The sequence below is a fragment of the Myotis myotis genome, unplaced genomic scaffold (assembly GCF_014108235.1).
Source record: "Myotis myotis isolate mMyoMyo1 unplaced genomic scaffold, mMyoMyo1.p scaffold_m19_p_15, whole genome shotgun sequence".
Lineage (NCBI taxonomy): Eukaryota > Metazoa > Chordata > Mammalia > Chiroptera > Vespertilionidae > Myotis > Myotis myotis.
In genome coordinates this window covers 40874397-40901678 of record NW_023416319.1, presented here as the reverse complement: position 1 = coordinate 40901678, position 27282 = coordinate 40874397, and the positions used below count along the sequence as shown (strand labels likewise).

The 27282-nt window shown below is 53.6% G+C and overlaps 2 protein-coding genes across 6 annotated transcripts in view; one reads left to right on the top strand and one right to left on the bottom strand.

Annotated features, from left to right (window-relative positions):
* The first annotated feature begins 1557 nt into the window (after positions 1-1557).
* AIFM2 (apoptosis inducing factor mitochondria associated 2) lies at positions 1558-20634 on the top strand. 4 transcript variants are annotated; one of them, XM_036336959.1, is made up of 10 exons: positions 1558-1709; positions 9667-9856; positions 10213-10328; positions 11399-11518; positions 12232-12324; positions 14110-14218; positions 15173-15325; positions 16753-16953; positions 17608-17783; positions 19616-20634. In XM_036336959.1, the coding sequence occupies exons 2-9, from the start codon at positions 9679-9681 to the stop codon at positions 17757-17759; spliced, it is 1122 nt and encodes a 373-aa protein (XP_036192852.1). In that variant the 5' UTR covers positions 1558-1709; positions 9667-9678; the 3' UTR covers positions 17760-17783; positions 19616-20634. The 4 variants fall into 4 exon arrangements, with proteins under 4 accessions (XP_036192852.1, XP_036192850.1, XP_036192851.1 ...); XM_036336957.1 differs by lacking the exon at positions 19616-20634 and having other exon boundaries at positions 17608-19281; XM_036336958.1 differs by lacking the exon at positions 19616-20634 and having other exon boundaries at positions 1558-1878; positions 17608-19281.
* Positions 19275-27282, bottom strand: part of LOC118670095 (core histone macro-H2A.2) — a 43537-nt gene continuing 35529 nt past the window's right edge. Inside the window, exons 6-9 of one of the 2 annotated variants that reach the window (XM_036336962.1) lie at positions 26135-26234; positions 24726-24815; positions 20974-21148; positions 19275-20031 (exon numbers count right to left, since the gene is read on the bottom strand). In XM_036336962.1, coding sequence (XP_036192855.1) covers positions 19866-20031; positions 20974-21148; positions 24726-24815; positions 26135-26234 — 531 coding nt within the window. In that variant the 3' untranslated portion in view covers positions 19275-19865. The remainder of the gene's footprint in view (positions 20032-20973; positions 21149-24725; positions 24816-26134; positions 26235-27282) is intronic. The other variant, XM_036336963.1, reaches the window with a different exon arrangement.

Here is a 27282-nt window from a genome sequence, read left to right as displayed (position 1 = left end):
CTCTTCTGGCTGCGAGAAGGAGGTGGAGATTGCCACACCTCTCACTGTATCCCCCTCCAGCCTACATTCATGGGGCAGATATCAGCGGGAGAGGAGGAGCGGCAAAGGTTCCAGCGAAGAGGAAGATGCAGTCGGGCTTTGTAGGTGAGACTGGTGCCCACAGGAGCGCACCAGCTTTTCTCCCAGCTTGAGATGAATCAGCACCAACTTCGAGATCAGCGGTTCTCAACCTGGGGGTTGCGACCCCTTTGGAGGTCAAACGACCCTTTCACAGGGGTCACCTAAGACCATCAGAAAACACATATATAATTACATATTGTTTTTGTGATTAATCACTATGCTTTAATTATGTTCAATTTGTAACAATGAAATTGGGGGTCTCCACAACATGAGGAATTGTATTAAAGGGTCGCGGCATTAGGAAGGTTGAGAACCACTGCTCTAGATGGAGTTGATCCCATCGCTCCTATGCTGGGGGTATTGGGTACAAAGTCTTTGACCACAGCCTTTGGAAGAGGTACGGAAAAGGCCACTTCTAGTATAAACATTTGTGAAAACCGGGAAGGTGAAGGGCAGTATTCTAGGGAGCACTGGGTGGGAGCCAGGAGGCTGCCAGGCACGGCATGGCCTTGGGCACGCTGGCTGCTGTGTGCCAGACACCACCCTAGACAGTTCACGTCAAGGATCTCTCAGGGTAGGTGCTAATGTTTGTTTAAATAGATGTCACCTGTCACCTATAGCTTGATCCGACTGCCAGGTTGTCGCATCAGTCCATTTCCTTACATATCCTACGTAGTCCAAGCTCTTTTTCTTTTTTCCGGAACAGTTCCCTCATTTTCAGCAGCCCTCCTACTTCCCCATCCTTTCACCACAGAACATGACGCAGTCCTGTCACTCTTCTGCTTAAAGCCCTGCAGTGGCAAATCCCACTGCCCTTGGGGTGACGGCCAGTCTTCACCAGGGCCTCCGGCCTGTATCACCGTCAGCAATTTGCACACCCAGAGCACACTCGCCTCTTCTCTGCCCAGGACTAACTCTTTCTCATCCTTGCAGAAAGGCCTCAGCACCCTTCCTTTGCCCCCCGTTTTTCTTCCTTCAACGATAGATAGATATTTAATATATTGTCTTTCCCCAGACTATCACCCAATCGGACGGTGAGCAGAAACCAGGCCAGTTTGTTCTCCATTTTATCTCCCAGCTCCTAGCACAGGGCCAGGCATACAGAGGTGCTCCACTGGGTTTGCGGGTTATGACTTATAAGCGTAAAGGCAGGAGGTTGGTCATCCGCCCCCGGCGGCACAGCCGGTGCCCGAGAGCCCGCGCTCTGAAGTCCGGCAGCTTCGGGCCAAACTTTGATCAGAGTCCGAGGTGCCCGCGCAGGGCCAGGCAACGTCGATCTTCGGGGCCGTCAGTTTCACGGTGCGGGGTGAGGGAGGGGTTCCCACCCGTTAGCGGGAGGCGTGGGGGAGGGGGAAGGCGGGCGGGGAGTGCCCGCAGAGATCCTACCGCGGGGGCGTGGCCGGGGCGTGGCCAGAGGGCGCCCCGAGTCACATGGGCCGGGAGGGGCCGCGGTGCCCCAGGCGACTCGCACCGGCCGCGCCGCCGAGGCGGGAGGCGTGCTCTCGGGCTGCCCGGCGCCCGCAGGGCCCCGCAGACACCCCGAGCAGGGACCCGCCGGGGCCTGGGAGACCGGACGGACAGCGGCGGAGGTCGGTGCGCGGAGTTGTGGCCTTGGGAGGAGGGCGATCGTCTGGGACGCGAGGGCTGCACCCCCCACTTTCCCCAAAACAAAACAGGGAGGTTTACGGTACCCGCGGCAGGGGGAGGGGCATTGACCCCTTCCCGTCCGCCCCCGAAGTGACGGCCGAGTCTTCCTAGGTAAGAAGGGTGCCCTCATTCAGCCCTAACCCCCACCTCCCGGCTCAGGGTCGCCGCTGGTTGGAAGCCGGGTCACAGGGAAGGAGGAAAGCCTCGGGTCCAGAGGGAAATGCCGGGGGCTCAGTGCCCCAGGCTCCGGGTTACACGAGAAGGGCCACCTCTCCTTTCCACGAAGCCCGGTTTCCGCGGGCTCCAAACTTACGGATGGGGCTGGGGAGCCCAGGACGCCCCAAATTCCCGGGGAACTGCTTGTAGTGGGTGCCGGTGCGCGCTTTCCTTCCAGCCCCACCCCCTAAACACACCCTGCCTGTCCCCTCCAACTAGCGACCCTTTGACCCCTGGCTGTGTCTGAGGGTGGGGAGGGGAGCCGATGATCTCACAGGAGGACTGGCACGGAGCTGGGGGGCAGACATAGTTTGGGGAGGGCTTACCAGGCATCCCAGGCGTGTGTCTTGTGTTCAAGGCCTTTGTAAAATATGTAAATGTGTAAACTATCAAGGAGCCCTGCTCAGATTCCTCTGTGTGTGTGCGCGCCCCAGCATGCCCCCGTGCAAGCCCTAAGCTCGCAGACCCCACCCACCCTCACGCCAGCACCTAGAGAGAAGCCCTTTAAGAGCACTGTGTGTAACCCCAAATCTGGAGGGCCTCCATTTCTGGGGGAGACTGCTCGCAGCTGGGCCTGCCCGTGTTCGGGACACCCAGCAGTTTAGCAGTAGAGCTGACCAGGGCTGGTGTGCGCCAGGGCCTGGCTGGTGTTTGGCTGGTGGTGAAATAAGAAAGCCAGGAGGATCCAGACACAGGAGGTGAGCAGACCACGGGTGTTACGGGAACCGGAAGGCGACTGGCTCCCAGGAGGAGGTACACGGTTCTGGTAGGGGAGTGTGTAGGACACTGGGATGAGCCTGTCTGCCCAGAGCTGCCCTCTCCTGGGGCGTGAAAGGATAGCTCCTTTGTCAGACTTTGAGTCCCTTCCAGAAAGTGGTATTTTTGGGGTTATATTTAGCATGCATTCCCTGGGGAATGGGCCGTGGAAGGCCTACTCTCAGCCTGTCCCCCGGTGGATAGGGGGCATTCGTGGTGCTTGGAGTCACACCCAGAGGCCCTTTCAAATAGGATGGCCACTCTGGAACCGTGGCTGTAGAAATCTACCCTGGGCATAGCCACCGAGGACTCCAGACTTTGTTTCATTTGTAATCTCTGTGAAGCGATCCTGGACGATGTCCTTGCGTTGATTGGAACCCACGTGGTTCCTGCTGTATGTTCTGAGGCGTGACCGCTCTACAACGTTGGCATAAATGTAACTGGCTTGTTTTTCAGTAGATTCCTCAAAGCCTCTGTTTGTATTATTAGAGACTAACCTCTCCTCCCCCACTCCCCCGGGGGTCAGGCTGGGTATCGTTGGTAGAAACAGGATTTACTGAGAAAATTCCAGTGTACACCAGGTGTGTGTGTGTGTGTGTGTGTGTGCGCGTGCGCGGGTATGTGTTGGGGGAAGGGCAAAGGTAAATTTCCTTAGGAGTCCCTGGACAATTAGGGTTTGTTCTCTTGGACCTTCTCTTAAGCTAACCTTCCTGAATCTTGGCAGATTGAGTTAAGACCCTCTGTGCTCTCTCCTTTGGCTTGATGTTCAGTTCAGAATCAGATGGTGGGTTTTGCAGTTCCTCAAACAGTTAAATACAGAGTTACCATAGGCCCCAGCAATTTCACTCCTAGGTATATACTCAAGAGAATTAAAAACATACGTTCACAGAAAAACTTGTGTATGAATGTTCATAGCAGCATTATTCACAGTAGCCAAAAGGTGGAAACAACCCAAATGTATATCAACTGACGGATGGATAAACAAAATGTTTCTCCATACAATGCAATGTTACTCAGCCATGAAAAGGAATGAAATACTGATGCATGCTACAGCTTGGATGAATCTTGAAAACATTATGCTAAGTGAAAGAAACCAGACAAAAGGTATGGAATGGGCTAATGTGTAGAGACTGACAGGAGATTGGTGGCTCCCAGGGGCGGCAGGAGGAGGGAATGGGGAATGACTGCTAATGGATGGGTTTTTTCTTTCCTTTCCCCCCCTTTTTTTTGGGGGGGGCATTGAAAATGTTCTGGTATTAAATCGTGGTGATGGTTGTACACTTTTATGAGTGTACTCGGAACCACTGAATTGTACACTTCAAAATAGTGAATTTTATATGACTAATATCTCAATTTTAAAAATTAGTTGGTAGGAGGTCTGCCCTGTTTTTAAAGCTTTATTATTTCTGTAAAAATGACACACTCATTTAAAAATATTCAAACAAGCCCTAACCGGTTTGGCTCAGTGGATAGAGCGTTGGCCTGCGGACTGAAGGGTCCCAGGCTCTATTCTGGTCAAGGGCATGTACCTTGGTTGTGGGCATATCCCCAGTGGGGGGTGTGCAGGAGGCAGCTGATCGATGTTTCTCTCTCATCGATGTTTCTAACTCTCTATCCCTCTCCCTTCCTCTCTGTAAAAAATCAATAAAATATATTTAAAAAAACAAAAATATTCAAACGATACAAAAAAAACAACTCAAAGAAGAAAGTAGAAACGTCATCTGGGACCACTGTGAGCGCTTTGCTTTAGAGCTCAGGTCTGTCAGACTGTGAGGATTGACCTTGGGTAAGTTCCTGACTTTATCAAAAATAGAGAGAAAAACTCACACTATTCAATGCAAAGATACAGATAAAAATGCAATGAATGCTAGCTGTTGTCATTATTACATGTATGTGTATATATGTAGCTAGGTACACATGTCTGATTGCCCATAAGTGGGATTAGGCTGTTCTATTACCTGACTTTTTCATGGACAAACTTTGTTTTTGTTTTTTTAGTATATTTTTATTGATTTCAGAGAGGAAGGCAGAGGGAGAGAGATAGACACATCAATGACGAGAGAGAATGATTGATCAGTTGCCTCCTGCACGCCCCCTACTGGGGATTGCGCCCGCAACCCGGGCATGTGCCCTGAGTGGGAATCAAACTGTGCAGTGACCTCCTGGTTCATAGGTTGACTCAACCACTGAGCCACACTGGCCAGGTAACAAACTTTGTTTTTTAAGGACTTTATTTTTGTAGAGTAGTTTTAGTTCAAAGCAAAATTGAGGGCAAGGTACAGAAGACTTTTCATATGTCCCCTGTCCGCACACATGCACAGCCTCCCCCATTATCAACACCCCCCGCCAGAGGGGTACACTTGTTACAGTGGATGAACACGCATTGACACATTCACCCAAAGACCATAATTTACATTAAGATTTATTCTTGGTCTTATACATCGTATGGGTGTGGACAAATCATGGACAAACATTTCATGTAAAAAGCGTCCACTCTAAAATGAATGGCTCCAGAATATTCCATTGTATGGGAGTATAACAGTGTATCCTGTAGTCTTCATTGATGGGGTCTCCCATTGATTGAGGCTGGATATTTTTTCCATTGATTTTTAGAGAGAGTGGAAGGGAGGGAGGGGGAAAAAAGAAAGAGTGGAAGAGAGAGAGAGAGAGAGAGAGAGAGAGACAAAGAGAAGAGAAGAGAAACACACCAATTGGTTGCCTCTCACACCCTGACCAGGGCTGGGGATCGAACCTGCAACCCCGGTACGTGCCCTTGATGGGGAATCGAACCTGTGAGCCTTTGGTGCACGGGCTGATGCTCTAACCACGGAGCCACATTGGCCAGGGCTACATGTGCTTTTTGAGCACCGATAGGTAGGGTGTGTGGCTGGGAAGCAGCTCTGTGGCTTAAGTACATGGTTTAGGTATCTGGCAAAGTGGATCGTGGTCGAGTGTAGGGGAGCTGTCCTCAGGGGCCAAGCAAGAACTGGCACTGGGCCCTGGCTGGGTGGCTGAGTTGGTTGGAGCATCGTCCTATACACTGAAAGTTTCCAGGTTTGATTTCCGGTTAGGATACATACCTAGGTTGTGGGTTCAATCCTTGGTCGGGCCATGTATGGGAAGCAACTGATCAATGTTTCTCTCACATCAATGTTTCTTTCTCTCTCCCTTCCTCTCTCTAAAATCAGTAAACATCCTCCAGTGAGGATTAAAAAAAAAAAAGAATTGGCCAAGGAAGACACGGGTGTGCAAGAGTGTTGGGTAAGGGAGGCCGCTGAGGAGGAAGGGTGGAATCAGCTGGAGAGCCGCCAGCCCACCATTCCCCCAGTGAGAGTGTCAGGGGTCAGTGGAGGAGAGAGAAGAGATTCCAGGAGGGGCTTCAGGGCCTCCTCTTCTCCTCGTCCAGCCCCTCGTGGTGGGGGAGCCCTCAGGCCCCAGACGCTGGAACTCCAGAGAAGCAGTTTGCCTTCACTGAGGGTCTGCCTGGTTGGGTGGGCCAGCGTTTGCCCTTTGGGGAAGCCTGTTGATCCTGGGCCAGTTTACTGCCCCTCAGGCCTGCACTGGGGTCGCTGGGCTTACTCTCCTCCCCGGGAAGGGCCCAGGGCAGGCCTGGTGGTTAGAACTGGTGAGCATGTAGGTGTGACAGGCACCCTGTGTGTGCTGGCCCCTGTCACCTGCCCTCCTGGCCACCCACCTTGTTCCCCGAGCTCATCTTCAGCCTCCCTTTCTGCCACCGGACCTCTTGGCCCAAACTATGTCCTCTGCAGAGAAGGTCCCAGGTGTTTTCTAAGTCTCTCCTTGAGCTTCCCTAGGTGGCCCAGTGTGACCCGACCCATGGTGGACCCCTCTCCCTAACCAGCTGTGCAGCCTCTCTGGGCCTGTGCCCAGCCAGCTTGGGAGCAGGGCTCTGGGGGTTTCCCTGACCTTGCCGGCTGCTGGCCCCAAAGGCAGGTTGGCACAGGGGGCCGTGCTGAAGCGGGAGGTGAAACATACTCCTTCCATCGCCTGCCTCATTCCCAGCCTCTGCTCAGCTCTGGTGTTTACTCCTGGCCTCGGGCTGGGCCCTGGGCCCTCTTCGGTTTTGGCTCCCAGGAGACATGCTCCTTCTGGCCCAGTTGGCAGATTCCGCCCGATGAACACTCAGGACGACCTTTCTGAGGGCCTGGAGCAGTGAAGGTGGCACTGCCTGCTGGGGACTCATCCTGGTCCCAGCCCTGCTGAGGGCTCTTTCCTCATCTGTAAATGGGTAGAATGCACAAGCCTCAATGAGTTGGGGACCATTTAGGCAGTGAGAAACAGTTAAATCCCTTCTAATCTTCTCTGTCAGATCTACCTTCCCCACCAGATTCCCCCTTTCCCACCAGGTTCTCTTCCCCATCAGGTTCCTCCTCCCCCAACCTGTTCTCCATCCCCCACCAGGTTCTCTTCCCCATCAGGTTCCTCCTCCCCAAACTGTTCTCCCTCCTCCATCAGCTACTCCCTCCCCCACCAGCTTCTCCCTCCTCCAGCTTCTCCCTCCCCCATCAGATTCTCCCTGCCCCACTAGCTTATTCCTTCCCTACCAGGTTCTCCTTCCTTCATCAGGTACTCCCAACCTTACCAGGTTCTCCCTCCCCATCAGGTTCTCCCTCCCCCACCAAGTTCTCCCTCCCTTACCAGGTTCTCCTTCTCCCACCAGGTTCTCCCTCCCCCGTCAGGTTCTCTCTCCCCCACCAGGTTCTCCCTCCCCCACCAGGTTCTCCCTCCCCCACCAGGTTCTCCCTCCCCCACCAGGTTCTCCTTCCCCCACCAGGTTCTCCCTCCTCCACCAGGTTCTCCCTCCCCCATCAGATTCTCCCTGCCCCACTAGCTTATTCCTCCCCTACCAGGTTCTCCCTCCTTCATCAGGTACTCCCAACCTTACCAGGTTCTTCCTCCTCCAGGGGAGAAATTAGGCAGTGGACATTTGAATACCAACAAGAACAGTGCCTGGTGCTCCAACCATAAGCTGCCCCTATAAGTGTGGACCATTTTGGGGGCCCCATGTTTTAGAAACCTATGTGTGCAAGGACATCTTAGGATGCCCCCTCACATGACAGGGGGTAAATGGAGGCCAGGGAGGGAGGGGTTGTGCCCAGGCCACACAGGATGCAGGACAGTGGGGTAGTCTTCCAGCTCCTGGGGTGCTGCCCGAGAGGGCCCAGGCTGGCTGGAACACGCTTCCCCATCAAGCCTTTGGGCAGCACACTGCTTGCCCTTCAAGGTTGACCCAAGTCCACTTCCTCCTTCCTTGCCACCCCCTGCCGCCCCCACTGTGAACCTCCATCCCTGATGCCTGCAGCCGCTGTTGGGCCTCTCGCTGCTTTCTGTGCATGCCAGCTTCGCCATCCTTTACTGTCTCTCCTGGCAGCCTGCTTTATTTCTGCCTCTCCTTAGAGCCCGGCACAGGCCAGGAGGAGGTGTGACTGCCTGTCGCCTCTAGCCAGCATCTCCCAACAGCCCTCACTGCTCTCAGGCGCTAGCTTCAGTCAAGATCGCTCCCCAGGTAGCTGGGCTCCCACACTGGAGAGCCCGGAGCCCTGCACCATGAGCAGCCTTCTCTGGGGTTAAGGTGGACTGGGGTAAGGCCTCTGACTGCAGCCCCAGGCCAGCTTCTCAGCCCTCAAAAGGGACAGACTCTGGGATGCGCCAGGTGACCCGGGCTCTTTGGAGGGTGAGCCTGGTAGATTGCTTCTCGGGTTGGCTGGGGGCACCCAGGCAAGCTTCGCCACCTCTTCCTTCTCCCTCTGTGCTGACTCAGCCCAAGGCTGTCCTCTGCCTCAGACGTCCTCCAGTGCCATGCTCTGGGCTAAGGGTTTTTGAATTTTAGCTCCTCAGGAGCTCAACCAAGGTTTGCTGGGCTGCACCAGCCCAGGTGTGAGTGTGGGCCTGGGGCACAGGTGGCCTGTAGTCCTGGCCCTCCACCCTCTGCAGACACTGTCCCTGGCATCAAGCAGGTGCTCGCTCCTCCCTCCCCCTCACTGGAGCCCACACCATCAGCACTGCTGCCTACCGTCCTTCTTACCGGCGGGCATTCCTTCGCAGTCTTTAACCAGCACTGTTTCTTCTCACAGCAGACGTCTCTCCTTGCCCCATGTCTCCTGGGGAGGCTGCCCAGCAGTCCTGGTGGACATCCACTGTCCCAGAATGCTCGGGGAATGACCTCCCGCTGCAGGCCTCTCCTCCCCGCCCCACTGTCACGGCCTCAGTCACACCGCATCCTATTTTGCAGGTTGATGGTCAAAACCTGCCCATTCATCTCCTTAGACCTGGGGCTCAAGCTGGTGGCCTGTGAATGGGCAGAATCTGGTCAGAGTGATTGCTTAGCTTGGGGCTTATGAATTTTATTTCGTTCCTTTGATGTGGCCCGTGCTTGCAGGTCCCCACAGGTGTGCCCACCATAGAAATGTGCACCTGACCAGCTTCCCAGGTCTGCATCCTCCTCCTGGCCCTGCGGTTTGTGAGCCCTTCCTTTACAAGGGCAGGGGCCACATCTGTCTGTCTGTTTCTGGCCCCAGGAGCAACGGCACAGGGCACATCAAAGAGCAGGAGCTCATTTAAGTTACGTTGACGAGTGAGCAAACATATTGAGTGGGGAAACTGCAGGATAGTTTAATGTGTGCAGAAACAATTACGATTGTAGGTACACAGAACACCTCTGAAGGATTCATATCAACTTGGTAACGTGGATGCAGTGGAGAATGGAACTGGGTGGTTGGGCGATGGGATGGAACAATGATACCCCTGTGCCTCTGGAATTCAGATTTTACAATTAAAATCTTAATGATGACATAAATTAAAAAGGTCACGTCTTGGCATTTGAGGCCCTTCTTGCTGTGGGCTGACCCCTGCCCTCCCAGCCTTGAGCTGCCCCTGACTCCCAGGTGGTCTCTCCTTCTGTCCCTGCAGTGGCGGCTCGAGATGGGGTCCCAGGTCTCCATGGAAGCGAGAGGTGTGCATGTGGTGATCGTCGGCGGGGGCTTTGGCGGGATCACGGCCGCCGGCCAGTTGCAGGCGCTGAACATCTCCTTCACGCTGGTGGACATGAAGGACTCCTTCCACCACAATGTGGCCGCCCTGCGGGCCTCCGTGGAGAGCGGTAACGGGCTCCTTTCCGGGGCTTTCTTGGTCTTATCACGCTGTGGGTCTGGGGGTGGTTTTCTCCACTTAGGGCAAGGTACCTCTGTTCAACCACTAGACAAATTCTGGAGAATCTAAAGGTCATTGGCCTTAAGCAGCTACCATCAAGGCCCTAGAGTAAGAGCTTGAGCTTCCCTGAGGCCCCGGGGCCCAGCTGGCACTTTGGGGGTGGGTGGATACCCTGGGTATAACACTGGCCCAGATGTTTGGTCAGGGGCACCCCTGTTGGTATGCAGTTCAGGAGAGGTTCTGGGTTATTCTGTCTCCTGTGGGCAGCCCAGTTTTACACTGTGACCTCCTCTGTCCGCTCTGCAGGGTTTGCCAAAAAGACATTCATCTCCTACTCGAAGAGCTTCAAGAATAGCTTCCGGCAGGGCGTGGTGGTTGAGATCGATCTGAAGAATCAGACGGTGCTGCTGGAGGATGGCGAGGTGAGCAGGGCTGACGGCTGCTGGTGGGAGACCTGGCAGGTCTGCCTGGCAGGCCTCACGGCGGGAGAGAGGCCTCTGGCCCCCAGCCCTGCCTGGTGCTGAGAGCGCTTCCTCATAAGCAGAGGCCTGACGACAGCAGCCATGCGTGTGGGGGCAGACATTTCCTGAGCCTTTCCTGTGCCCCGGGCACTGTCCTAAGCTTTACACGGTCTCCTGTGATGCCCGCCATGACTCGGGGAGGTGGTGTAGCCTCCTGTCACGTGGGGATAAGTGGCTCGCCCGGGATCCCACAGCCAGGAAGATGCTCAGCCCGGGTGGTAGCTCGGCGTCTGGGATACACCCGCAGTCATGTGAGCTCCACCAGCCCAGTCGTCATGTTGAGGGCCACCTCTAGCCTTGCCCTCTACTCTATCCAAAGCTAAAGGGGAATTAGATAAAGGGGACACCATTTCTGTCCTCAATGAGTCTTCGATTTTGTGTGAATCAGTCCCACTTGCATTAATTTTAGGGCCGGGAATCTCTCGGTTGGAAAGGTTGCTGAGAGTCGCCTTGTTCTGTGGTTTTGGGCCAGACTGTTCAGAGCCCTGGAGGGTCCATGAGGGTCCATGGGGGTCCATGGGAACACAGACCCCCGTCCTCCTCCCATCAGAGCAGCACTGGTTTTGTCAACTTGATCTATTTAGGCTCCAAGCAGGATCTCCTCCCTCCCCCCTTTCCTTTGTTTTGGGGGTGCAGGGGGCAATTTCTTCTAAAATACCTAGGAGAGTCTAAACTAATTCCACATGGACGCTGGAATCCTGCTTATTCCCCACATGTAGTTTCCTGTTTCCAGCTTACCTGCCCCCACTGTGGGGAGCTCAGCCCTCTCATTTCCATGCTGTGGGCTCTGGCAGGAGGCAAGTCTGCTTCTTTAGGTTCTGCTGGGTTCTAGCACCACCCCTCAGCTTAACCATGTGATGGTTTTGCTCCCCTCCAAGGAGGGCTGCCTCAGAGGGCTCAGTACCCGTGGGCCTGGGGTTGGATGAAGAGCCCAGGCCTGCCCCCACCTTTCTTTTCCTTGCCCCTCACAGGCACTGCCCTTCTCGCATCTTATCCTGGCCACGGGCAGCACTGGGTTCTTCCCCGGCAAGCTGAACCAGGTTTTCAGCCAGCAGGAGGCCATTCAGGCCTACGAGAACATGGTGAAGCAGGTGAGCGCCCCTGGCCCCGGGCAGGGCAGTGAGTGCAGACTGGGTGGCCCCTGGAGAGCAGAACAACTTGGGGGGCACAGCAGGGAGACCCTGAGGAGGTGTTCAGGGCTGTGACAGTGGCTGCAGGGAGAGTTATTCGAGAGACTCCTGGGAGGAGACCTTTGGATCTGTCATCAATGTCTGGACATGAGCACCCAGACCTGCTCATGGAGCGATTGGGGACCCAGCTCCGCTCTCTCGGCTCCTGGTTGCACAGGCCTGTGATGCATAGAGCAGGCTTGGACCCATGCCCGCAGCCAGCTCTCACAGCAGTCCCGAGAGCCGGTGGGTGGCTCTGTCCCCTTGGAAGTGATGAGGAGGCTCTCAAGGTGAGTGTTGCTGCATACTCGGCCAGGTCTTCCCTCTCTGCACAGCTTCTGAGAAGCCGGGAGGAAAGACACTAGTGTAGACGTTAGGAGCCCGGCTTTGAGCTCAGACAGACCCGGGCCATGGTCATCTGAAGGGCGGGCAGGCAGCATGATACCTGCCTCTTGGGGCTGTTGTGAGAATCAGATGAGAAAATGCAGGGAGACACCCAGCAAGTGTTAGACCTCACATTTGGAAAGAGTTCTCTACTCTTTTGGCAAGGACCTCTCCCCCCCGCCCCCCGCCCCAGTGCTGCCCCTTGAGGCAGGGTGAACTTGAGGGTGTTTGTACATTTGCTTCTGCTCCAGGTCCAGTGCTCACAGTCCATCGTGGTGGTGGGCGGAGGCTCTGCTGGAGTGGAGATGGCAGCGGAGATTAAAACCGAGTACCCCGAGAAAGAGGTGGGCAGGCAGCCTTGGCTCTGAGCTCTCCGTGGCCGGCTTCTTTCTGTGTTGTCGAAGGAAAATCAGGAATTCGCTCAAGGCCTGGGAGGCGGAGCCCCAACACACAGTGGGAGCCCGTGTTTCCCATCTCCTGCTCTCTGCACTGAGGGACCCCCTGAAGTGCCTTTCTGACGGAATTTTTTCTGGACAGCCAGGATGTGTCCTAGTTCAGTGCGGGGTCCTGCCTTCTGGTCCCACCGGGAGAATCAAGGCCAGGGGAGACCCCTTACAGAACATTAACGCCTGTGTCCCCTCAATGTCCCAGCTCTGTGACCTGAACGTAGACTTTGATTGCCTGATTTTGCTGACAACTAGCTTGGTCAAAAGCACCCTTAGTTGTTTTTTTTGGTCTTTAAGAGACGGTAGCCCTTGCCCTGGACAGCCCCATGGGGGAGCCTGCGGTGCAGTCCCTCACTAAGGACTGGCCGGCCCTGTTCCCTTTGAATGATGGAGGGATAGAGCATCTGGCTGGCACCCTGGAGAGAAAACACACATCCAGGCAGCTGCAAAGGCTCAGCTGAGGGCCGAGCGATGATTGGTAATTACGGAGGCAAGAGCACGCTTGCAGCTGATGCCAGATCAGCTGAGAGCCGCATGGAGCCCGTGGCTGCGTCTCGTTCCCGAGGGAAAGGCACGTTGGTTTTGAAAAGTGAGATCAATATGGGCTAATTTAATTATACAGTTGTTCTCTGACAAATTGTTGGAAATTATTATGAATAATTGATGTAAAAGTTCATTAATTTTGATTTATGGGGTAAAGACCGGTCTGAAGTAGGAAGTAACTCAGGGAAACTTCCGTATGTTTATGATCAGTAGACACATAAGAGTAATATGTGCTTTATATACACATGCTCGTTTCGTCATTACATTTCTTTTTTAAAATTTATCTTTATAAAAGATATATATATATTTTTTATTGATTTCAGAGAGAAAGGGAGAGAGAGAGAGAGAGATAGAAACATCAATGATGAGAGAGAATCACTAATCTGCTGCCTCCTGCACATTCCGTACTGGAGATGGAGCCTGAAACCCGGGCACGTGCCCTTGACTGGAATCTAACCCGGGGACCTTCAGACCGTAGGCCAACGCTCTATCCACTGAGCCAAATCGGCTAGGGCTTAAATTTATCTTTATTGTCGAACGTATTACAGATATCCCCTTTGGGTTTTTTTCCCCATTGACCCCCTCAACCCTCACCCCTGCCCCCATCATGACATTTCTATGAATGGGACTGCGATCGGTCTTACCGAATTGTCAGGCAGTGTCCGAGTGAGTATCCAAGATGGGATTTCAACCTAGGCATTCTGATTCCAAAGTCCAGGCTTTGAACACCATTCCAGGCTGCCTCTCGCGTCCCTGTGCTGACCCGCATGGCAGGAAGTTTTAGAACCAGCTTTAATGGAAATGTCAGGTTGACGTACAGGTACAATGTCAATGGCTTGTATATAGACTGTATGACCGTAAGTGCCCAAGGATGTTCGAAATGATTTTCCACTTGGCGCTCCGTGTGGTTGTGGCGTGCTGGCCCATTCTGAGAGTCCTGGACCGGGGAACGTGGGCTCCAGCCCAGCTTGCCGTGAGCTGGTTCCAGTGTTGGGCAAATTGCTTCACTTGGGCCCCAGTTCCCAAACCTGTGACCTGAGGTAGGGGAGGAGGAGGGGAAGGCAGACTGGGTGTTTTGAAGCCTCTTATTGTGTGCAGGAGGCTCAGTGGCTCCTCTGTCCTATGGTCGTTTGTCCCCAGGTCACTCTTATTCACTCCCAAATGGCCCTGGCTGACAAGGAGCTCCTGCCCTGTGTCCGGCAGGAGGCGAAGGAGATCCTGCTCCAGAAAGGCGTGCAGCTGCTGCTGAGTATGTGCCGTTCCCCTGGCCCTGCCCGCCCCCTGGCCCGGGGAGATTGGGCTCGAGGCTTGGTCACTGCCCCCGGCTAGAGGGTGGCCACAGTCTCTGAGTCCTGGGGTGGAGTATCAAAGCCCATTTGAGCCCTGATGTCCAGCTGGAGGTTGTGTCTGCCCTCGGCAGGGCAGAGGCCCTCGTACTTACAGGATTTCATGTCATGGACCAGCACTGTCCTGGCTATTGGTTTGGACAAAGGGCAGATGGTACCTATTTGTTGAATGATTTTTAAAAAATCATCTAAAGGATTTGACCTGAATTATGATGTCTCTCTGGTAGAGAGAATAGGTTTTTTGGTTTGTGTCTTGAGGGTGGTGAGGAGTGTGGCTTTTGTCCAGAGCAAGAGGGAAGAGAACCGCCCAGCAGCTAGCGAGTGGGGCTCTAACCCCAGGGGTGTCCTCCACAATTCGTGGGGCCCAGCCTCTTTGTTTTCTTCAGGGAGGGGGTGTCTGCTCTATGAAACCCCAGGCTGGCTGCCTCCTTGCTCCTGGCTCTGCAGTACTGTGATCACCTCTACTTTCAGGCAGTGGCTCACCGTTGCCGGGGTGTCTGGAGGGCCTGTGCTGCCTGAGCAGGGTGGCATAGCTCACAGTTGGGGTGGCATGTTGGAGATCTTCCACAAATAGCTTTTCCCAGAACTTGGGAAACTCAGCCTCAAATTGCTTCTTGGAACTTTCCTCCCATCGTATCCCTGGGGCCTGGTGTCCAGATTGTGCTTATGGGGGTAGCAGGCGGACTGGGAGAGGAGCAGGGCGGGGAGGGGGAGTGGAATCATTGCCTACTTGGGCCACAGCATCCAGTCCTTTCCTGGGGCCTTCAGGGGTCTCCAGACTCCCCCGGGTCAGCTTTGGCGTGGACCAGCCTAGTCCACCCTCTGCCAGCCTCCCGGTCACAGACCTCCCTTGACAGGTGAGCGGGTGAGCAACATGGCGGAGTTGCCTTTCAATGAGTATCGCGAGTGCATCAGTGTACAGACGGACAAAGGCACTGAGGTGGCCACCAACCTGGTGATTGTCTGCAACGGTATCAAGATCAACAGCTTTGCCTACCACCGTGCATTTGGTAAGCAGGTGGCAGAGCCACTGTCCACTGCTCAGGTTGCCTCCTCGCTGCCCAGCGTCCAAGGCCCCTCAGGCCTTTCCTCCAGGAATCGGCACCCCCTACCTTTCCCCTCCATCCCAGCAGCCCTTTTGTCTCTTCTGAATGGTGACATCAAACTTTAAATTTAAGTTCAGGTTCACTCTTGTTGTCCTTTCCTCAGCTGTGATAATGATGACTTAGCCCCGTGGTTGGCAAACTGCGGCTTGCAAGCCACATGCGGCTCTTTGCCCCCTTGAGTGTGGCTCTTCCACAAAAGACCACGTGTGGGCGCACATGTACAGTGCGATTGAAACTTAGTGGCCCATGCGCAGAAGTTGGTATTTTGTGGAAGAGCCACACTCAAGGGGCCAAAGAGCTGCATGTGGCTCGCGAGCTGCGGTTTGCCAAGCCGCAGTTTGCCGACCACAGCCCAAGATGTGCAAGGTGACGAGACTCTTCCAAAATTGGGGCCCGCCCCCAAGCAGCAAGAGTTGAGAACGGGTTTCAGAGAGCCGAAAAGATCTGCTTTCTGTTCCTGTCCTTGGATCTCGGATGCAGAGGAAATCCTGGGGTCAGGCCTTTCTCTCTTCACAGGTGTGCTGCTCTCCCCAAACCCTGACCCAGATGTTTGGCCACTTGAGCTGGGATGACCATTTGGGGAGTGGGGGCAATATTGTGGCTTCGTGTCCTTAAAGCTCAATGTTGGACCATCGGGCTGACGGAAACATGGAGCAGGTGGCCTCCTGCCTCCATGTGTGAATGGAGACTCAGGGGCTCCTGGTCAGGCCCCATGTTGCTGTGTCCTCAGGTTCCCCGCATGTATGCCCGAGTCCCATTCCTGCCCGCGGAGCTCCCCCTCTGTGCCTGCAGGAAAGACTTATCCAATCCCAGAGGAAGGAAGCTAGTCCAGGCCAGGCATGTGGGTGGAACTGAGGGTTAATGGACAGAGAGCCCAAAACTGAACACCTAATTGTCCTAATGATATACTTCAAAGATAAGCTTTTAAGTCCCTTAAAATGAAAAGTTTATCATTTATTAAAGCCCTGTATTTATTTTAAAAATCTGATCCACGTTAAAAAGAAAGTTCAGGACTCGGCCAAGTTGTGAACGTAAGCACTGTGTTAACCGTGGTAACGTACAGAGTCACGCACAGCACAGAGAATGACCCTTGCTGTCTTTCTGACCAGTTCCCACCCTGGAGTGGTACCCTTGCCTCTGCAGGAGGAGTTCGGGGGGGAGGGGGGGGCTGGGGCGCTTCAAGTGGAAATAAACTGGGTGGGCGGCTTGCCTCCGGAGATTGTGCCTCTTGTGGTGGCTTGACCGGCACCAGAGCTCCTCTTCTCTGTGCTCTGGGGGCCACTTAACATGGCAGCTTAGGGTTTTGGTTTCCTGTTGGTTTCGCCTGGCAGATAGTGGACTGGCCAGCAATGGTGCCCTGAAGGTGAACGAGTACCTCCAGGTGGAGGGCTACAGCCACATCTACGCCATCGGCGACTGTGCCGACGTGAAGGAGCCCAAGATGGCCTATCATGCTGGCCTCCATGCTAACATCGCCGTGGCCAATATCGTCAACTCCATGAAACAGAGGCCCTTCAAGGCCTATAAACCAGGTGAGGGAGTCCCATGGGCTTCACAGTTTTTTAAAAAAAATTTTTTTATTGATTTCAGAGAGGAAGGGGGAGGGAGAGATAGAAACATCAACGATGAGAGAGAATCATTGATTGGCTGCCTCCTGCACGCCCCCTACTGGGGATCGAGCCTGCAACCCAGGCATGTGTCCTTGACTGGAATCAAACCTGGGACCCTTCAGTCCACAGGCCCACGCTCTATCCACTGAGCAAAACCGGCTAGGGCAACTTTTGCTTCACAGTTTTAAGAGAGTAGGGGTTAGACATGGTGAAAGTTTTTGAGATAAATGACTACTAGTACCAACTTTTTAAAAAAATTTTTTTTATTAATTATGGGAGAGGGAGAGAGAGAAAGAAACATCAATGTGAGAGCAAAACATCGATTGGCTGCCTCCTGCACTCACCCTACCAGGCACTGAGCCCGAAAGCCCAGCAAGTACCCTGACCAGGAATTGAACCGGCAACCTTTCGGTGCACAGGACGACGTCCAACGCCAACGGCCAGGGCTAGGACAAACTTTTAAAGCCGGAGACAGAAACACTCCCTAGAACGCTTTAATAATTTGTAATTAATAAATCTGGGCATTGCCCGCCACAGATGGTGAGCAGAACTCTATCTTGTGCTTCTGCCCCACAGGTGCGCTGACGTTCCTCTTGGCCATGGGGAGAAATGACGGTGTGGGCCAGATCAGCGGCTTCTATGTGGGGCGCTTCATGGTTCGGCTGGCCAAGAGCCGGGACCTGTTCGTGTCCACGAGCTGGAAAACCATGCGGCAGTCTCCACCCTGAGGAGGAGGCTGGGCGGGAGACGAGGTACCACCGACACCTGGGAACGGATTGCCTGACAAGTGGTACCCACCTGACAGCTGTCAAAGGGCACTCTTTCTGGAGTAAGATGCCACTGATGTACTCACCAGAAACACAACTTACAGAAAAGCAAAACTGGAGAGGAGAGAGAGAGAAAAACAGAGGAGGAGAGAGAGAGAGAGAGAGAGAGAGAGAGAGAGAGAGAGAGAGAGAGAGAGAGAGAGAGAGGAGAGATTAAAAAGACACCCCCTAGAGGATTCTTTCTGGGTTTGGCAAGGCTGAATGAATGCTTCACTGGGTCCTGGGAGTGCAAAGCCAGCCTTCTGCATAACAGGCTCCCCTTGGATGTGTGTGCATGTGCGGGCGCTGGGTCTCCTGAGGGCTGGGTTCCTGTCTGCAGGGCAGGAAGGAGGACCTGCCAAGTGAGACCAGCTAAGGAAGGGGGTCTGCACCCCAGTCTTGCCCGTCATTCAGAGGGTGGGGAAGCCCACACATCCTACAATACTCCAGTTGTCAGTAGGAGGCTGATTTTAAACTGTTAGTCCCTACAGTCTTTAATCTTAACGAAACTTTCTATATTTCAATTTTTATACCATATATACTATGATTACATATCATAGGTTATATTTAAGAAGAAAGAGATAAAAATTTCCCCGTTGGTTAGTCCATGCTAACAGTGAGTTTTTACGGAGCTCAGGGAAGTTAAGACCGAGACCTGGCCTGCCAGCTGCTGGAGGTGTTTAAGGGGGGGGGGGGGGGGCAGCCGAGCTACGTGACCTTTGGGTGGGTCCCCATCGGTGAACATCCAGGGAGCAGACGAGCCCTGCGTGCTTCCAGGCTGCTGTCAGGGCAAATTTACAAGTGAAAACACTCCTCTGTGGTTTTGTGCTTCTGGTCTCTTGGCCAACCCGACTGTCACTGACCTGGAGACCGGCCCTGTAGTGAGGATGCCTGCCAGCAGCTATGTTAAGGCTATACTGACTCCTCTGCTTGGGAGAGAACGTCAGTCTGGAGGAGCCTATTTTGGACCCCGCAAGTTCACACCACAGCAGACGTGGATGATCAGTTCATCCGAATAAACTCAGGTTCTGGCCCTGCCCAGCCGGCCCTTCCCTGCTTCCCTTTGATGTGGCCCCTGGATATTGGCCAGAGTCCTTGGACACCAGCCTCACGGGGGCTCCCACTCCACCCCGTCTGGGCTGCGGCCTGGGCTGATGAGACATGTGCCTCTCCCCCAAGCATGGCTTCCCCATTGGGGCATCGCCCAGGGCTGAGTTCCTATGGACCAAGGCCAGTGAGGCCCCCCTTCTGGAAGCAGGACCGATGCCCGAGAAGCAGGCCGTTCCGTGCTGTCTGGCCGGGGGCCTACCTAGCTAGCGTGGCGGAGTCAGAGCCCGCTGGAGACAGGCCTCGTTCTGCTTATAGCATTCTAGACGTGCCCACACCCATAGGGACAGTTTTCCAAACAGGAAAATGTTGCAATAAAAGAATATGTTGTAAGAAAGACACTGAATCTTTTATTTTTTTTTTCCTTTCATTTTCTTTTTCTTTAAAAAACAAAACAAAACAGAAAAAAGCCTGAAGTAAATCCTTTTGAGGAGTAGTTACAGATATGGGGCGGGGCGGGGGCACTAAGAAAGATAAAGCACCAGTGAGATGCCTTTCTAATTTCCTCCTCCATCACGGAGCACAGAGCCCCTGAGCAGAGCCCGGGCCCCTTGCGCGCCCTCCTCCCTTGCAAAAGGAGAAACAGAAGACAAGAGTTTTGAAAGGATTTTCTCGGTGTGTGTAAAAGTCAATGCTATAAATCTAAAATGAAGTCTGTTTTTTCCAAAAAGTTCTAAAACAACAGGAAGAAAACACATGGAAAGAACCCCTCGTGGAGACCTGGTGTTTAGGACTGAGGCTCTTTGTAACGAGAATATAACACGCAGCGGCTCCTTCCGTGGGCGGGACCTGCTCCCGCAGCCTCTGCCCCCCACTTCCCTCCAGCCGCCCAACGCTCCCTTCCTCGCTCCGTGTGAAAAATAAAACCTGCTCCTGTGACCGATCCTCCGGCAGCTCCTGTTGGCAAGCGCAGCCGCGGGGCTACTTGGTGTCGAGCTTGGCCATCTCCTGCACGTAGATGCCGATGCTCTCGCTGTCAAAGAGCAGGAAGTACACGTTCTTCAGCGAGGACGCGCTCGAGTCGTCGAAGTGGGCCGAGATGGCTTTGAGGGTCACCTGAGCGGCCGTCTGTTTGGGGAAGCAGTTTCTGCGCCGGAGGAAAGGAAGAGCCGCTGTCACGTTGGTCCCTGGGACCCTGGAGTGACAGCCCGGGGCGGGGGCAAAGCGGGCCCTTCTTATCTTGGCCCCGGGCCCTGACTGCCATCGCACGGGGCCTAACCACGGGCAGGCTGGTCCTCGCCCCATCTCCTTTGATGCCAGTCAGAGCGACAGCCGGGGTGTGTGTGGGGAAGCAGGGGGCCCATATCATCACCTCACAGGTGCCACACTGACTCGGGCACAGGGGTTTTAGCCAAGATCATAGGGCAGACCGGCGAGCGGTGCCCTGGGCTTGAATACGTAGCCCGACTTCAGTCAAGCTTGGCTTTGAAAACACTACCAATTCAGCATTTCAAACACCTGGTCTTCAAAACAGCACCTAAAGGTTTCATTAGCTCCCTCAAAACCAGTTTACGTCGTAGACTGTTTATTAAAGGGCAAAAAGAGATGCTCAAAAGCGTGTGTTCATAGTTCCTTTTCATGCACTTAATGTTCCTCTCATCAACACACAGAGATGTGCGAATGTCATTTCAGCAGCAGTGACGTACAGAAACGGGACCTCCCCTCTGCTAACCCCCAAAACAAACCCGAGGTGAGAGCTTTTCATTTCTCTGGGTGTGCATGTCACCGCCTTGGCCTCCTGGCCTTCCTTCCGCCCTCCTCCCCCCGCCCCCCCCCCCCCCCCCCCAAGCAGCACAGGATCCCCGTGAGTAGCAAGGCCTTCAAAGCCTGGTGTTTTCTGCCTCTCGCTTCTCCCCAAAGCTCCTCTCTCCGAGTGTTCTGAAGGATGGAGGCTGGCAGCCTCTGGTCATGTCTGCAGTGGCCAGAGTGGATGTGTCAGTGGAGAGAGAGCACTGGCTCCCAGGGAGAAGGCTGGACTCAGAACCTCCCCGCCCGTGCCCACCCACCCGCCCCGAGAAGCCCCTCCTACCTGCCACTGGGGAAGGGTGGGAAGGCCACAGACTTTAGCTTCTTGTCCTCGGCTGCCGACAGGCAGTTCTTGATGGTCTCTTCAAGCTGCTCTTCACACTTGTCCGAGCCCCACTGAGGGATGTGACAGTGGATGACAAACTTGGCCGCGAGTCCGCTGGATTGGCTGACGGCAGCTGGGACGCGGGAGAGAAACGCTGCAGGTTAGTCCCTGGTCTTCACCTTAAGCCAGGGGGTCAGGCCGAGCCCCACATATACCTGTGAGGTGTGTGGGGACAAGGAGGCGACAGAGAAGGCGACTGGACAAACTCCTGTGCCTCCGAAGGGGACTGCAGGGTCACAGCGCGGGAGCTGGGCCGGAATCGCTCTGACAGCGGCACAAGCTTCCTTTAAAGCTGACGTGGCACCACGTGACCTGCCTGTGCCCTGCCAACTCGTCACCGGGTGAGGCTACCTATTCCCCGGGGTCCTGCCCGAAGGTGCACATCAGTCATCCCTGGGGCGGTGGGAGGCTGCGGCGTGGCCTCCCGGATGTGCACATCCGGATCCCTGGAGGCTGTGCCTGTTACCCGCGTGGCATAAGGGGCTTTGCGGTGGGAGTCAGGGAGGGACGCTGAGGTGGGAACACAGTCCTCTGAAGAGGGAGCAGGAAGGTCACGGGAGGAGAAGATAAAGCAGAGAGGGGAGAGCTGCGTCCAGGAGCCAGGGACGTGGCAGCCAGGACTGGAAGAGGCTGGTTCCTCTGAGCAGGAACCAGCACTGCTAGCACCTGGGTGCAGGAGCCTGTGGACCTCTGACCTCCAGAGCTCAGAGAGAAAACGTCTGTGTTGTTTGAAGCCACGAAATGTGTGGTACTTTTTAAAAATATATTTTTTATTTCAGAGAGGAAAGGGGAGACGGAGAGAAACATCAATGATGAGAGAGAATCATGGGTTGGCTGCCTCCTGCAGGCCCCCCACTGGGGATGGAGCCCGCAACCCGGGCATGTGCCCTTGACGGGAATCGAACCTGGGACCCTTTGGTCCGCAGGCCAATGCTCTTATCTTCTGAGCCACACCGGCTGGGGCTTGTGGTAATTTTTTTATAGCAGCGACAAGAAACCAATACAATGGCTTTTAGACTGACCAACAGACGTGTCCATCCCCACCCTGAGATCCCCACTCAGCAGGTCTGGTGCGGCTTGTGCTCGTGACCGGATCCTCCGTAAGTCGGGCCACGCACCTGGCCCTCCACTCCCCCACAGCGTTTGTCTTCCTGATCGTCTCCGAGGAGCCTGCAGGGAGCGGGCCTTCACACGGCGTGTCTATTTATTTATTTATTTTTAATCCTCATCCGAGAATATGTTTCCATTGATTTTTAGAGAGAGTGGGAAAGACAGAAATAAATAGTGATGTGAGAGAAACTCATTGATTGGTTGCCTCCGGCATGTGCCCCGACCAGGGCCCTGGCCGGGGAGGAGCCTGCAACCAGGGTACGTGCCCTTGACTGGAATTGAACCTGGGACACTTTGGTCTGCAGGCCGATGTTCTATCCACTGAGCCACACGGACTAGGGCTATCCTCAATATTTTCAACCTGAGGACCCAGGGTTTCATTCTGGAAATCGTACAGCAACGATCTTTTAAAACACGGCTTCTCTACCCTCTATCTTCTGCCTCTGGAACTTCAGACGCAAGATGGAGCCTCTCATTCTATGCAGAGCAGCTGTTTCCTCTTTCCCACCCTGACAAGCAGTCTGCTGGGTGCCTTCCCTAGACCCCCAGCTCAGATTCAGTCTTTGTGGCCAATTCAGGGCTCTGTCTCATGACCGGGCAGGGGTGTGGTAGGTCCACGCACTGAGCCAGTGGGCATGTGGCCTGGGCGAGAGGCTCCCTGCTCCCATCGGCTCCCCTAGGAAACAGCTTTCACACAAGCCAGGCCCTGCTGGTGGTCTGAGCGAAAGGCCACGGGCGTTGCTTTCAGCACTGAGTCTGGCTTTGGTTCCCTCCACGGAGGAGGTGACTCTGTTCTCATCACCACCTAAGAGCCACCTCCTGATGGTTCAGCATATTGCAGACCTGGAGCCCACCCGCAGCTTAGCCCTGCCCTGCTGCTGCCCCAGGCAGCGCTCCTACCCCTGCCCACATGCATGTTTGTCCTATATTTCAGTGTGGCTCCGTCTTAAAATTTTTTAAAAAAATGCTATCATTGCTATATGAATGGGGAATGGTATGTGCAGACTCTACAGGGTGGACTCACACTCTTTCTAGACTGGAAGACCCATTACTTCTCCAGCATCTACTAGTAATCTGATCATAAGTCCCTTGCTTCAATGGTCAAAGGCGCCCCTCTCGTCCATACCGGGTCTCCTTCTATCTGCTGCTCCCTGCTGGCTCATGACCCGAGCCTTCTCACACACAACGCCCTTATAGCCATGACGTCCCTGCCCTCAAGTGGGTCTTATACCCTCATGGAGATTCCACTTCTCCCCCAAGCAGAGGGTGGGCTCTGCAGTCCTGCTCCCGTCTCTCTGTGCCCCACTACTGAGCCTGTCTTGCCTCCTAGGCTGTTCGGTGCTTGTGGGCAGGAGGGAGATGTATTGCCTTTGGGGCCCTGGCATCAGGGCAGCACCTGGCACTGACTGGATGGCCATGGGGGGGCGTGTGGGTGGGGACACACAGATCTGAAGTTGAACACATCCATCAGAAATTACCCAATAGTCTTGAAAACAGGTGTCAAACAAAAACTTGCGCACAAATGTTTATAGCAGCTCTATTCACAATAGCTAAAGGTGGAAACCACCCAAATGATGAATGGATAAGCAAAATGGAGTATTATTCAGCCATAAAAAAGGAATGAAGTTCCGATACATGCTATAATATGATGAGCCTCGAAGAAATTATTTGTGAAAGAAGCCAGACACAAATGTTCCATATTGTATGACTCCATTTATATGACATGTCCAGGACAGGCAAATCCACAGACAGAGGAGACTGATGGTCACCAGGGGCCGAGGGAGGAGAATGACTGAAAGTTACCCAGTAACTCCGGACCATTTTTGGGTGACCTGAAGCACCCTGACTTGAACTATCCAGATACAGTGGGGCCTTGACTTACGAGTTTAATTCGTTCCGTGATGGAGCTTGTAACTCAGATTACTCGTATGTCAAATCATAAAGTGAACGAGACACGTGATGCTGGGCTGATGCTGTGGCGTTCACTGTGACGTTCGCTGTGCCAGCTAGCGGTGGGGTATCTGAAGCTGGCTCGTAACCCGAATTTTAGCTCGCAACTCAAAGCAAAAAATCGGCCGAGAGACGGCTCGTATCTCGAAAAACTCGTTAGTCGGGGCACTCGTAAGTCAAGGCCCCACTGTACGTTATAGCCCCCGAAGGACATAACATGATCCACTGTTCAAATTAAAAAGTAACTTTCTGCCCTAGCCGGTTTGGCTCAGTGGATAGAGCCTCGGCCTGCGGACTGAAGGGTCCCGGGTTCGATTCCGGCCAAGAGCATGTGCCTCGGTTGTGGGCACATCCCCAGTGGGAGGTGTGCAGGAGGCTGCTGGTCGATGTTTCTCTCTCATCGATGTTTCTGGCTCTCTGTCCCTCTCCCTTCCTCTCTGTGAAGAATCAATAAAATATATATTTTTAAAAAAAGCAACTTTCTGATTAGGCACGGCACACGTTTCTTTGCAAACTGAGCGTGCGGGAAGCCTGTGACGCTGAGAGGGAGGGGCGAGGCTGTGCCGGGAACGTGCCCAGTCCACACTCACCTTCGGCCACTTCCAAGGGGCCCTGGGACTTGCGCAGCTCCTTCACCGTCTCCAGGAACTCTTTGCCCCCCGCCTTCTCCAAGGCCTTCCCTGTGAGGACAACAAGGGGAGCCACTGTGGCTGTTCTTTCACTGCCGCCAATCACACTGTCAGACACACTTTCACGAGGCCAGAGAAAACCAACCAACCGTACTTGGAAAGTCGGAATAAAACTTTGCAACTGAAATCCTGGTTTGCCAGTGGTCACCTGTGGCAGGGGTCTGGCTTCAGTCCATCGGGACTTAGATTCTAACAGACTCTTCAAGGACCTTCTTAGGGGGTGACCTGACCATAATGTGTCTCCTGACAGGAATCCTGAAGATTATTATTATTATTATTTTAAATTGAGGCTCCAGTGTTCTGTTCTCTGGGCTCAGTACCTGTTGTGTTCATTTAATTCAATGCTTTGATTGGACGGCCACCTACTGGGGATTGAGCCCACAACCTGGGCATGTGTCCTGACTGGGAATCGAGCTGGCAACCTTTTGATGCAAGGAATGACACCCAACCAACTGGGCCACACCGGCCAGGGCTGAGATGGTGACCATTGAGTATGCTATTATTTCTCGTGCCCTTCCTAGCTTCCCTTCCCAGGCTCTTCTACCTAGCCTGGTAACATCTCCTGCCTTAAGACAATGAACTTTTCCTAGGTGCCCATTTCCTTTTTATCGATGGTTTTCTCAATGTTTAAGCTTAAAATATATGTAGAATTTAACCCAAAACATGTACAACAATGTTTGTACCAGTATTACTCGTTATTATCTAAACCAAAAACCACCTGAATGCCATCAATGGTAGAATGGATCAACAAATTGGGATATATATATATCCCTACAGTGGAATACTATACAGCAAAGAAAAATGAACGGACTACAACCATACTCAACAACATGAGTGAACTTCACAAATACAAAGTTGAGCAAAAGGAGGCAGACACAAAAGAAGACGCACTGCATGATTTCATTTATAAAGACTCCAAGAACAGATGACGCCATCTGTGCTGTTAGAAGACAAGATAGTGGTCACCTTGGAGGGAATGGTGACTGGGAGTGGGGAGAAGGGGACTTCTGAGGTGCTGGTAAGGTTCTGCTTCATGATCAAGGTGCCGGTTGTAAAGATGTATTCACTTTAAGAAAAATTCACCAAGCTGTGCACTAATGATCTGTTTTTATCTAACATTTCAATGAAAATTTCAAAAATATATGCAGATTTAAAACAAAATTAGTTACTCTCTGGTAATGCTGTTCAGCTACATATAAAGGTAAGCACCCGAAGCAGGGGACAGCCAGCGGACAAGGGCCAACCTCCGAAGAGCTTGCCCGAACAGTGGGCTGTACTGCGGCGCCTCTACCAAAGTCTGGGGACCTTACCTATGTCTTCCTTGAGGTCAATTTCGGCCGTGGTTGGGTGGACAATGCCCTCCACTCTCATGGAGCCAATGTGGCTGATGTCACTCTGGGTCAGGGACAGCTGCATCAGGAAGAAAGGACAGAGAGTGTGGGAAAGATTAGATCCTGTTAAGCATCTTCATATTTCACATCGTATCTGTTAATTCTCTCAGTTACTAACACCGAATGCCAACACAAAGGGCTGTACATGGAGCAACGTCTCGAGTTTCCCGGTGTTTGGTTTTCAACAGGTGCTTTGAGCTCAGAGGATTTGATGTTCGCTCTGAGGTTAGCAGCTTGCACAAATCTCCTCTCCCAGGAGCAGAAACGGGACCCCCCTCCCCTCTTCTCCTTTCCCTACAGCCTATGCCTGCCTTTCCCCATCCTGGCAGCCTTGCTGGTCGGTGACATAGTCTCTGAGTAGCTTCTGCAAGGGAAGCCTGACTCTCTCCTCTACCTTCTGTCTCCTGCATCCTTCCCAGAGCAATGCAGACCTTCGGGGCAGGGTCGCAAAGCTGATGACCTCGCTTGAGAGAAGTGATGGCCTCCAGGACCCTGACCTGCGTATGTCTGGCCACCTTGCCTTTAGTGGACCACGTTCTTGGGGCTACACTTGTGAAATGCTGCCCTATGTGCATAGGGCTTAGTGGGATGGAGGCATTATTCATCGCCTCCCCATTGAGCAAGGACTTCACGATCCCCTAAAGAAGTGAGAGAAAGCTCATCGCCTCGTAACTGCGGACGGCCCCCAGAGGGGACATGAATTCCACCTCTTCGCTCTGGGCTTCCATCAGTGATGCCGTAGGAACCTGCCACTTTTACACTCTTCCCGTAACATGCTCGTCCCAACCGCGTCAATGAGATTCACACTGTACTGTCGTCAGGCTGCAAACATGGCGCTACCAGAGATACGATCAACTGTTTCCTTGTGGACCTTACGTCAGCCCCAGTTGATCTGACAGGTAATCGTCTGTTTGGTAAACTTTTATGCTGGGGAATGAATTATCTGCAGGTGTGGCTGGGCCGCCGTTGTGCTGCTGGAGACTGTTCAAATGTTTGGCCCGTTTGTGTCTTCCTGCAGCCGAGAAAGGCAGGCAGACGAAATTACTGGCAAATCATTCATTTCTAAC

Excerpts from the sequence above, each read along its gene's own strand:
- AIFM2 (XM_036336959.1), top strand. The coding sequence starts at position 9,679 with ATGGGGTCCCAGGTCTCCATGGAAGCGAGAGGTGTGCATGTGGTGATC. Across the intron at positions 12,325-14,109 it reads CCGAGTACCCCGAGAAAGAG|GTCACTCTTATTCACTCCCA; the intron begins GTGGGCAGGCAG and ends GTTTGTCCCCAG. Across the intron at positions 15,326-16,752 it reads TGCCTACCACCGTGCATTTG|ATAGTGGACTGGCCAGCAAT; the intron begins GTAAGCAGGTGG and ends TTCGCCTGGCAG.